Raw genomic sequence first — 11648 nt, forward strand, 5'->3', positions numbered from 1 at the left:
AGCGCTTCATGTCATGTTCCGCATGATAGATTGGACTCTAGTTTTGGTTTCCTGTTTGTCATAATGTAGTAGCTTTGCGGTTGCTGAAAAGCATGTGCAGCAGTACCAGTTATTAATAACCTGAGCTACTATTAGTAGTATGCAAAGATACCAAGGTAAATTCATTCATTCATTCATTTTCGACCACTTATCCTCACAAGGGTCGCAGGGGTGCTGGAGCCTATCCCAGCTGTCTTCAGGCGAGAGGCGGGGTACACCCTGGACTGGTCGTCAACCAATCACAGGGCACATATAGACAAACAACCATTCACACTCACATTCATACCTATGGACAATTTGGAGTCGCCAATTAACCTCGCATGTTTTTTGGAATGTGGGAGGAAACCGGAGTACCCGGAGAAAACCCACGCATGCACGGGGAGAACATGCAAACTCCACACAGAGATGGCCGAGGGTGGAATTGAACTTGGGTCATTTTAATAAATGATCATAACATTCATTCATTTTCTACCGCTTATCCTCACGAGGGTCGCGGGCGGTGCTGGAGCCTATCCCAGCTGTCTTCGGGCGAGAGGCGGGGTACACCCTGGACTGATTGCCAGCCAATCACAGGGCACATATAGACAATGATCATAACATGTTCATGGAATTTGATGAAATAGGCAATTATGTAGATAATTGCAATGTCAGTGTCATTGTCATCATAATTTCCACAGTATTATTGACAGAAGTGAGTGGTTAGTGCACACGCCACACAGCTAGGAAACCCGGGGTTGATTCCCCACTCGGGCATCTCTGTGTGGAGTTTGCATGTTCTCCTCCCACATTCCAAAAACATGCTAGGTTAATTGGTGACTCCAAATTGTCCATAGGTATGAATGTGAGTGTGAATGGTTGTTTGTCTATACGTATGTGCCCTGTGATTGGCTGGCGACCAGTCCAGGGTGTACCCCGCCTCTCGCCCGATCTCGCCTGTCTGTGACCCTCGTGAGAATAAGCCGCATAGAAAATGGATGGATGGTAGTAACAAAACAAAAAAATAAAGTTACACATTTTGAAAAAAAAGTCAAAATATTCTACAATTCTGTGGCCCCCATTATTATTTGAGTTTACCTTATCTGCCGTTGCTGGGAAAAGTTTGGACACCCCTGGACTAAATTGCGACTCCGATTCCATCTGGATCATCTTACATTATCATTCAATAGTGGTGAGTACCTAAACATTTTAAACTTTTAAAGTGTGTATGGACCATAACCTGAATTGTGCTTTATGCATCTAGCTGGTTTGCATCATCATGAGCGAACAATGGCAATTGAAGAGAGGCGGGGAGGGTTCTGGAGCTGAATCTCCATCCATCCATCCACTCGGATCATGGTAGTATGCTGGAGCCTATCCCAGCTGACTTCAGACAAAAGGTGAGTTACACCCTGGACTGGTCCCCAGTCAATTGCAGGGAGCTGAATCGGAGTCACTTTTATTGCAAATGTTGATCCAAAATCGGAGTGAAGGAGCGAGCCATGTGTCAAAAGTAGGCATTTTTACATGCGTCTCAATTACTCTGGCTTGTTTATGCCATAAACGGGTGGACTCGGACGCTAACCCCCAGTGTACACTGTCATTTGTGCTTTGGATAAGTCAACATGCTGTGCCTAACTGTCTGAAATGTGCAGTAGTTGTCAGCAATTTCCCTTTAAATGAAAACCATCTGAGCTTTTAATCAGTCAACTCACTGAATTCAATGTGTCACAATTCTGAACCCCACAATAAACAACTAAAACAACCCAAAATAATCTTAGACAAGATGTATTCCATTGCATGTACCCTGATTATTATCCCACATGCGCATATAAAAAAGATGAACATACCTTGGAGGAGCAGTGGAAAGAGTACTCTGAGCCAGTGCAAGCATCATGTTATTGTGAGGTTGCGCGCTTAATTTATATCACTCGTCATGTTTTCGGTTCCTGACAGGTCTGGAGTTTTTTTTTTTTTTTTTTCTTTCTCCCGCGTATTCTGCCGTATTACGGCGTCTTGTTGTGACAAACATGATTCATGCCAAAAAGGGGAAGTTGCTCAATCAGAAACTTCAAAGTACACTTAATTGACTGATATGATGAATTCCTCTGTGCCAGTTTTGCAGACTGTGTCTCCTAGTCTGTCCGTTCATTGGGTCCCATGTCCAACGCCACACTGTTATTGACTCTCTTGTTATATCTGTTAATACTCTGCTTTAAAGATTTGTGTCATATTCCTCATGGTTTCTCATTTAGACACTCGTTTAAGCACATTTTTCACATTTTCTTGGAAGCTTTTTTTTTTATCATACAATCAATATCACACCAACCAAAAAGGGAATTTATTGTCATTGAAATTGATTTCAAAATACTTCTTTTAATTTGATCAGCCATCAGACTTGACTTGGCACCTTAAGGGAATATTCCAGGAGTCTCATGATACTGATGACTAATTACTATAGAAGACAGTTTCACCGAATCTTAAAAGGGGAAAAAAGTTAGTGTTTTTTTTTTTTTTGGAATGTATGATGTGGTGTAAGATTGACATACTTAGAGTATGAAGAACAATACAGTAAAGTATCGTTATATCGATATCGGTTATAACGATTTACTACTTATAACGATACTATTTTCATTTCCCGGCAAATTTCTAGTCTTTTATGATATAATTAGTTCCGTTAGTACGATACCCGGTTATTATGATAATCCGGTTACTACGATGCCCTTTTCATCTCTCAGTGTGAAAAATAAAGTTGACTGGAAGCAGCCGTTCGCCGTGTTCTTTTTTGGTATTGAAATCCTTAAGCAAAGATTGATTTAAGCTGTGCATTATTGTGCATTATTGCCCACTTTTAATGCAGTTCGGCGCAGGATCGGATATATGGATAGTCCGGTTATATCAGTATTTTTTCCGACTACCGAGAATATCGATATAACGAGACTTTACTGTATTATATTCATCAAAGTTTCACTTTTACCTCTGACGGCAATCACGGGGCATTCAAGGACCGCCGAGCAAAGTAGGAAATCTCAATACTTGATGAAAAAACATTATCAGTGAGGCATAAACGTGTAATTGTGGGCTTTTTTTTAACAGTGGCAAATGTATGTAGTACATTTTACCTGTATTACCACATGTATACGCTGCAATATGGCAAAAACGGTTGTTTATCAGAACATATAGTGTGTCAACAAGCACCACCGAACGCCTGTCTGCACATTCCAATATATGCATGTCGAGAAATTGACATTTGCATCAGAGTTTCTTGGAAAGGCTGCATGGTGGTCAAGTGGTTATCTCGCAGGCCACACAGCTAGGAAACCCGAGTTCGATTCCACCCTCAGGCATCTCTGTGTGGAGTTTGCATCTTTTATCTGGGTACTCCAGTTTCCTCCCACATTCAAACTCCAAATTGTCCATATAGGTATGAATGTGAGTGTGAATGGTTGTTTGTCTATATGTGCCCTGTGATTGACTGGCGACCAGTCCAGGGTGTACCAGCTGGGATAGGCTCCAGCACACCTGCGACCCTCGTGAGGATAAGCGGTATAGAAAATGAATGAATGAATCACATTTTTATAAATGTTTACTGACTTTTTTGTGTGCTTGTACATTTCCAGTGCACACCAAACTGAAAGCCTGCATGTGTATTATTTGTTTTTGGGTTGTTTTTAGGTTTGTTGCTACTTGTTAATTACTGTACAAGGAAAGGCATTCCTAACTTGGGACTGGTGTAGTTTATTCACAATGGGAAGTCACCCAACATTTGCAGAAATGATGAGTAGGGATGTTCCATGATGACCTGCTGATAACAGTCTATTTGTACACAATAGCATCAAAATGAGCACAATGCTGTTGTGTTGTGTTCTTTTTGCGGTTATTGCACTATTTATAATGGATTGCGAAAGACACCCAACACATCAGAAGCAAAAACAAGACTAGATTACACTTGACTAAACCATTTCAAAACATTTGAAAAATTTGCATAAAACTTCTCCTGCCTTGGTTTCAAGCAACCATGCCAGTTTCACTTGGGCGTATCTGTTGCTAGGAGGGCAGTCTGAGTGTTTCCTTTGTACTCTGCCAAGGTTGTCTGTGGCACATTCAGTGTTCACAAGCTTCAAAGTTCACCCTGTCTGCACCCTTTATTTGTCGTAACCGCGCTCAAATAAATCGACTTTTCATCAGTAGAAGAATACATCACCCAAAAGCAGTGGTTCTCAATTATTTGGATGTATAGTATGTACTTTATACTAGGGTCGCGGGGGGTATGCTGGAGCCTATCCCAACTGGCTTTGGGCTAGAGTGGCAGGGTCCACTCTGGACTGGTCGCCAGCCAATCACAGGGCACATATAGACAAACAACCATTCACACTCACATTCATACCTATGGACAGCACGTTTCCACACATTTACGACAATGTCCCGCTTTGCTGCTCTTGGTACGGCTTTGATGCGCCAATTTTGCAGGGTCTTTATGTGAAAGAAGCCACTGTAAGCTTTTGTGTTAATAATTTCCACACCTTTCACTGAGGTGTACAACAAGGATCAACCTAAGGGCCCCTTACCATTACACGATAAATGTTTTCTGTTGCGTTTTCTGTTCTTTTGTAATCAGCAGTAGAACATCAGTAAGTTTTCAAATGTCACTTCTCAACAAAAACATAACTTTCACTGAAACACAAATTTACTTTTATATATATTTTGCCAAAATGTCTAAACAACAATGCAACGCAAGATGAACAACACAAAAACATGTTGTTTTACTTGAAGCGGGGTACACCCATTCATTCATAAATATAACAAGATTAAATATTTAATTTTAATTTTCACATTTGCAACTGAACTGTATGTGTACACACGTTTGAGTGTTCGTGCATGCATTAAAATTTCCCTTCAATGTGTAACCACGGTTACGGTTCCTGGTTGCTAGAGCATGTATTTCTGTTGGAGAGATGCAGCCCGAATTCTAATAAAATGCACCAACTTGTGGCCGTTTTTTTTTTTTGGCTTAAACCTGCACCAAATGTGATCTCTTCTATTGTGGAGTTGCATCATCATAAATACAAATCAGTTAATAAAGGTGTCCAACATGGATCATAGGAGCTCCTGACAGTCACAATACTGTATGTGAGTGACTATGAATGCATGTCACAATTTCAACCTGTCATAAGCATATGATCTAATACGAGTGTTGTATCATGACACCATATGAAATCCTCGCAGGCAGAAAATATCACGTGGTTGGGTCATCAGTAGAAGGGCTTCCCTCATTTTCATAATCTCCACCCCGATGATCTCTGCAGAACAAATTTCCCTCTTGAGGATTCAGTTTACCCCACAGTCTATTTTCAGTCTCACTCTTGGTTTTGCTATGCATTTCCTTCCCATTTTTCTTTCTTTCTGTATTTCAAGTGTGTGGGAGGAAACCGTAGTACCCGGAGCATGCAAACTCCACACAGAGATGGCCGAGAGTCGAACTCGGGTCTCCTAGCTGTGTGGCCTGCGCCCCGACCACCGTGCAGCAAATTGTACGTAAGCGAATGTGTTGTTGTTTATTGCAATGCACTGATTTGTTAGCTGGGTGGAAATGAAACAGGGATACAAAGTTGAGCCGAATAACAAAAGACAGCTGCACCAACTCTGGACGACAACACATTGCTGACTTGACTTGTTCGGTTGGCGGGGAGGGAATGGCTCTTCCTTATCTTACCAGGAAAAAAAAAAGAAAACATGAATTTAAGAATCGCTGGTTGGATGGGTAGAGGTGAAACGGGGACAGAAAGTTGAGCAGAATAACAAAAGACAGCTGCACCAACTCTGGACGACAACACATTCCTGGCTCGACTCGTACGGTTGGTGGGCAGGAAATGGCTCCCCTTTTTCTAAGCAGAACAAAAAGAAAAACATTCATCTGCATTAGAGCAGATGAAGTTGGAACCCCCAGAAGCACTGAGTTGGAGTTTGGAGTTTTTTTCAATGTTAATAGAGGTTGCTAATTAAGAGGATAAGAACCAAGTTGTGCTTATGTTGTGTTGTGTTCATGAGTGATACAATTTTAAAATGCCAGTACAGTAAAGTCTCGTTATATCGATATCGGTTATAACGAATTACTACTTATTATGATACTATTTTCATTTCCCGGCAAATTTCTAGTCTTTTATGATATAATTAGTTCCGTTAGTACGATACCCGGTTATTATGATAATCCGGTTACTACGATGCCCTTTTCATCTCCCGCCAGCCAATTTGGTCTGCTTATATTGATACAAAAGCAGCTTAAATCCTTAAGCAAAGATTGATTTAAGCTGCTCGACATTGTTCTATACTATAGAACAATGTCGAGTGCATCATTGCCCACTTTTAATGCAGTTCGGCGCAGGATCGGATATATGGATAGTCCGGTTATATCGGTATTTTTCCCGACTCCCGAGAATATCGATATAACGAGACTTTACTGTATAATAAATCTGTGAGGCATATTTAGGTCTTCTGCATTTTGCCTTTAGCTTGATAGCTTCTGTCACTAGTATACAACGGCAATCGAAGCTGAATCTAATCTAATCACTTTTATTGCAAATGGTGATCAGAAATCTGAGGTCAGCATCAAGCTAGCAGGAGAATCTGTGGGGGGGAAGGGTTGCGAGCAGGCTGTGCGACAAAAAGAAACACTTTTATAGTCATATTCATACTGTACAGTTGTCCCTAGGTACATCGTAGTTCGAACATTGATCCCTCACTCTAGCGTGATTTTTGGAATCACTAATTGATCATTGATTTTCTGACTAAATATTGACTGGATGTCAGCAATGCCACGTTGATGAGATATTACATTAGATTATATAACTTTCCTACTGCATGGAGACAGCCATGGCATGTCTGACATAAAAATGTCTCCTCCCATTCTGTGTGGAAGTGGTAACTTTTTTGCTTCTTACTTTGTCCTACTTCCACATGCTGTTTGAAACCCTTTTTTAAGGTTGCAAAAAATACACTGGAGGCTAACCAGTTTGCTTGGTAGCATGCTATGTTTACATGGAGACAGCCATGGCATGTCTGACATAAAAATGTCTCCTCCCATTCTGTGTGGAAGTGGTAGCCTTTTGTCTTCTTACACACTACTACTTCCTACTCCCCCATTCTGTTTGAAACCCTTTCCTAAGTTTAGAATAAATGTCTGACATAAAAATGTCTCCTCCCATTCTGTGTGGAAGTGGTACGTTTTTGGCTTCTTACTTTGCCCTACTTCCACACGCTGTTTGAAACCCTTTCTTAAGGTTACAATAAATACACTGGAGGCTAACCAGTTTGCTTGGTAGCATGCTATGTTTACATGGAGACAGCCATGGCATGTCTGACATAAAAATGTCTCCTCCCATTCTGTGTGGAAGTGGTAGCCTTTTGTCTTCTTACACACTACTACTTCCTACTCCCCCATTCTGTTGGAAACCCTTTCCTAAGTTTAGAATAAATGTCTGACATAAAAATGTCTCCTCCCATTCTGTGTGGAAGTGGTACGTTTTTGGCTTCTTACTTTGTCCTACTTCCACACTCTGTTTGAAACCCTTTCTTAAGGTTACAATAAATACACTGGAGGCTAACCAGTTTGCTTGGTAGCATGCTATGTTTACACGGAGACAGCCATGGCATGTCTGACATAAAAATGTCTCCTCCCATTCTGTGTGGAAGTGGTAGCCTTTTGTCTTCTTACACACTACTACTTCCTACTCCCCCATTCTGTTTGAAACCCTTTCCTAAGTTTAGAATAAATGTCTGACATAAAAATGTCTCCTCCCATTCTGTGTGGAAGTGGTACGTTTTTGGCTTCTTACTTTGTCCTACTTCCACACTCTGTTTGAAACCCTTTCTTAAGGTTACAATAAATACACTGGAGGCTAACCAGTTTAGTTACCCAGTTTGGTAACTATTACCATAGAACGGGCTAAAAGCAATTATCCTAGTTTTCTGTTACACTTCCATACGTACCTCTATGAGACAATGTGAAGTTCAAAACCAACACAAACATATTGCTGGATGCAGAAACTTAAGAAAACAAGATGCAGGGCCTGTGGCAAAACACCAAAGGACAGCTGAATCAATCAGTCAAATGAGGACTTGAACAAATCCTTTTTATGAGGTCACCACCTGCAGGGACAAAGCAGGGTGCTTGTTTTGAAAGCTGACTTGTTGACGTCATCTCGGGCTGCACTCGGCCCCTTTAAAAGCTCTGCAAACTGTGCAGGGAGGCAGAAGCGCTTCAGTCCTGTTTCTGCCATCCTTTCAGACTTCCATTGGAGCTGGGAAAATGTATGCAGCAGTTCTGTTCTTTGTCCTCATGTGCTGGACCGCCACCACCCGTGCGGATCACCATCAGTCTTGCCGTAAGAATTACACTTGTCCTCTTCTCTTGCATTATATGTATGCAGGAGCCTTGTCATTGAGATGTATGCCTTGCAGGTCCGACCAATTTGACGGGAGTCATGTCTGTGGTGAGTCTGAACTTCATGCTTGAGACCAAAATGTGGAACAATTTTGGAAATCATTTGTTTCTCTCCCAATGTTCTTGGATGAGACCAGTTGTCACTGCGGAATCAAGTAAAAGCTCTTGCACCCTACACGTATGACGCAACGAATAAGAAACTTCGGTTTCGATCAAACAGTAGCAATCCCTGGAACGCAACCTTGGAACTGGATTTACTGGTGTTCTTTGAGGAGGTAAGACAATGGTGTCTCCAGCCAATGCCGCTACTGCCGTTTCACTTTCTTCTTCTGTCTGTCACGCCTGTATCTCCCAGGGGATATTATACAAGATCGACAGCAAAAACCAGAGCTGTGAGAAGAAGGCGCTACAAGCCACATACCATCCCTTCGCTCTTCCCAGCAATGCTGTTTACCAGGCCACTCTGGTCTTTGGGAGCACATCCATTGAAGGGGAAGGAATAAAAGCCAACATATGGATCATCCCAACGCCAGACCTCAAAGGTGGGACCAAGACAATGATAACTTGAAAGATGTTGAATTGTCCGTAGATATGCATAAGATAGATATGTCTGTTTTCATGCTCAGCCCTGTGATTGAGCATTTTTAAATTCCTCCGGGTGGATTCCTTCCCCGTGCTCGTCACTTACTTACACAGTCCAATGGAAAGAAATCTAGATGCGAATGCAAAAAGTGGATCTTCAAGGGCTTTGTAGGTTTGCCGCCAGCTGCTTATAATTATCTGCCTTGTAGTTTCCAAGAAACTCTTTCATTCATTCATTCATTTTCTACCGCTTATCCTCACAAGGGGACCCTAGACTGGTCGCCAGCCAATCACAGGGCACATATAGACAAACAACCATTCACACTCACATTCATACCTATGGACAATTTGGAGTCGCTAATTAACCTAGCATGTTTTTGGAATGTGGGAGGAAACCGGTGTACCCGGAGAAAACCCACGTATGCACAAGGAGAACATTGAACTCGGGTCTCCTAGCTGTGCGGGCTGCGCGCTAACCACTTGGCCGCCGTGCAGCCTTTCCAAGAAACTGATGTCAATTTCTCTACATGCATATATTGGAATGTGCAGACAGGCGTTCGGGTAGAAGTGGTTGCTTGTTGACACACTATATGTTCTGATAAACAACCGTTTTTGCCATATTTTGCATAAATTGCCTATTTTTACCCAATACCCAAGATCTCAGTTTTTCTTATTAGTGACTAAAACCAAGAAAAATTTCACTACTTTTGTTCAGGAAGCATTTTGCTTGTAGACCAGTGTCTACCAGTGCTTGTCCATCGTGTGAACCTACCCTAACTCAGTCAAGCAACAAAAAGTGTGTCTTCGGTATTTATTTATACTTTATATTTTATTAAAAGATGTAGAAAAATAATAATTCTAATAATATTAATAAGAAACTAAAATAAAAATATTATTTTATATTGCTTGGAGACCCAGGTTCGATTCCCCCTTGTGCATGCGTGGATTTTCTCCGGGTACTCCGGTTTCCTCCCACATTCCAAAAACATAGGTATAAATGTGAGTGTGAATGGTTGTTTGTCTATATGTGCCCTGTGATTGGCTGGCGACCAGTCCAGGGTGTACCCCGCCTCTTGCCTGAAGACAGCTGGGATAGGCTCCAGCACCCCCGCGACCCTCGTGAGGATAAACTGTATAGAAAATGGATGGATGGATATAAAAAAAGTCATGGCATCACATGGTTAACTGATTGTCCAATGAAAATGTTCTGTCATCACATGTAGTGCCATTGACCGCCACCAGGGGGACCTTTAGTCAACATAATAGTCCACACACAATTTCCAAAGTCCTGTTTTGCATTGTATTGTATTGTATTGCCGTCATTACAATTCCAAAAGATAATTTTATGACGGACATAGTTTCAGTACAGTAGAAATACATTATGACTGCCTTGACATGCTTTGTTTTCTCTTTAAAGGCCAGAGCATCATGTCTTTATCGATGGGTTGTATACCTCTTAGCTTAATGCACGTGGCAGATGACACAATGCTTATTTTCAGGTATGTCTGTATGCTCTTATAGCATAAAAGGAAAATATTATTATTCTTATTCTTATTATTCCCACACCAACCACTTTTTTTCAGCAACATGGACGTTGAACAGGAGATCAAGGATCCCGATCTCCTTGCAGTGCCGTCCTATTGCCAAGGATTGGCTGTGGAGGAGACACCAGAAGGGACAGTATATGGTTTTATGACTGAGTTCATGTAAATACAACCCAAACATCACACCCAAGTGTCACAATCCCTTCCCTTCATTTCATGTACACCCTCGATACTCTAGCATGAGGCTGCATTGTAACCGATCTTCCACTGCGCTATGCTGAAATGGATCACGCTGTATACATTTGTAAAGGACGTAATGGCATGGATTTCTACACTTAATCATAATTACTAACTGTTGGTGGTTTTCACTTCAGTACTGCTTCCAAAAGCCTTTGACAATGATTAATGGAACAATAAACATCGAAGCTGTCAGTATTTACTACAAGACATTGTTGTTTCTCTTTTTTTTTCTGTTTTGGTCGTTCAGTTAAAGGTTTGGGAGGAAAATGATAACATAGGTTCTTACTGGAATTGTCTTCCGCTCCTCATGGTGACATCAATGGTGGAACTGGTGGATGTTAAGACATCATGCACTACTTCATCTGCTTGAGGTTCCCGTGTGGAGACATATTTGACCACTACTTCACCTTCAGCGCCCTCAGCAGAGTACTTGTCATCTTCGAGGTGTGTTTGGACTCCTTACAGTCGAAAACCGATATGTGGCCCAGTTTCCCTTCATCAAACCACCACCATTGTTTGTCTGGTGTATGAGAAGAGGTAGAATTGTTTACAGTCGTATGGCGGCCTAGAGGTTGGATGTAATTTGAATTTGACCGATTCTGGTTCTGATTCCTCTTTTCGATTCCTGCTCCTAAAGATTCTTGATTCCGGTGCTTTTACAACGCTGGTTCATAAAAGTTTGTATAGTTTAAATGAAGGCGCTAAACAAGAGTTCTTCTTGGATGTAAGGTCTGAACTTCTCAATGAATTATTTAATAATATGAACTTTTTTGCAACTTTACAAATTAGAAAAGTACAGAATCAGAGGACTAGTTTTGAACCGGATC

General features: G+C 41.4%; 1 protein-coding gene across 1 annotated transcript; it reads left to right on the forward strand.

Annotated features, from left to right (window-relative positions):
* The first annotated feature begins 8254 nt into the window (after nt 1–8254).
* Nucleotides 8255–11026, forward strand: epd (ependymin). The gene is made up of 6 exons (XM_058087225.2): nt 8255–8396; nt 8473–8504; nt 8593–8730; nt 8811–8997; nt 10455–10536; nt 10621–11026. The coding sequence occupies exons 1-6, from the start codon at nt 8321–8323 to the stop codon at nt 10745–10747; spliced, it is 642 nt and encodes a 213-aa protein (XP_057943208.2). The 5' UTR covers nt 8255–8320; the 3' UTR covers nt 10748–11026.
* Nucleotides 11027–11648: the final 622 nt, after the last annotated feature.

Source organism: Doryrhamphus excisus, linkage group LG21 (genome assembly GCF_037039965.1).
Source record: "Doryrhamphus excisus strain RoL-2023G ecotype Guam linkage group LG21, RoL_Dexc_Guam_v1.1, whole genome shotgun sequence".
NCBI classification, from domain to species: domain Eukaryota; kingdom Metazoa; phylum Chordata; class Actinopteri; order Syngnathiformes; family Syngnathidae; genus Doryrhamphus; species Doryrhamphus excisus.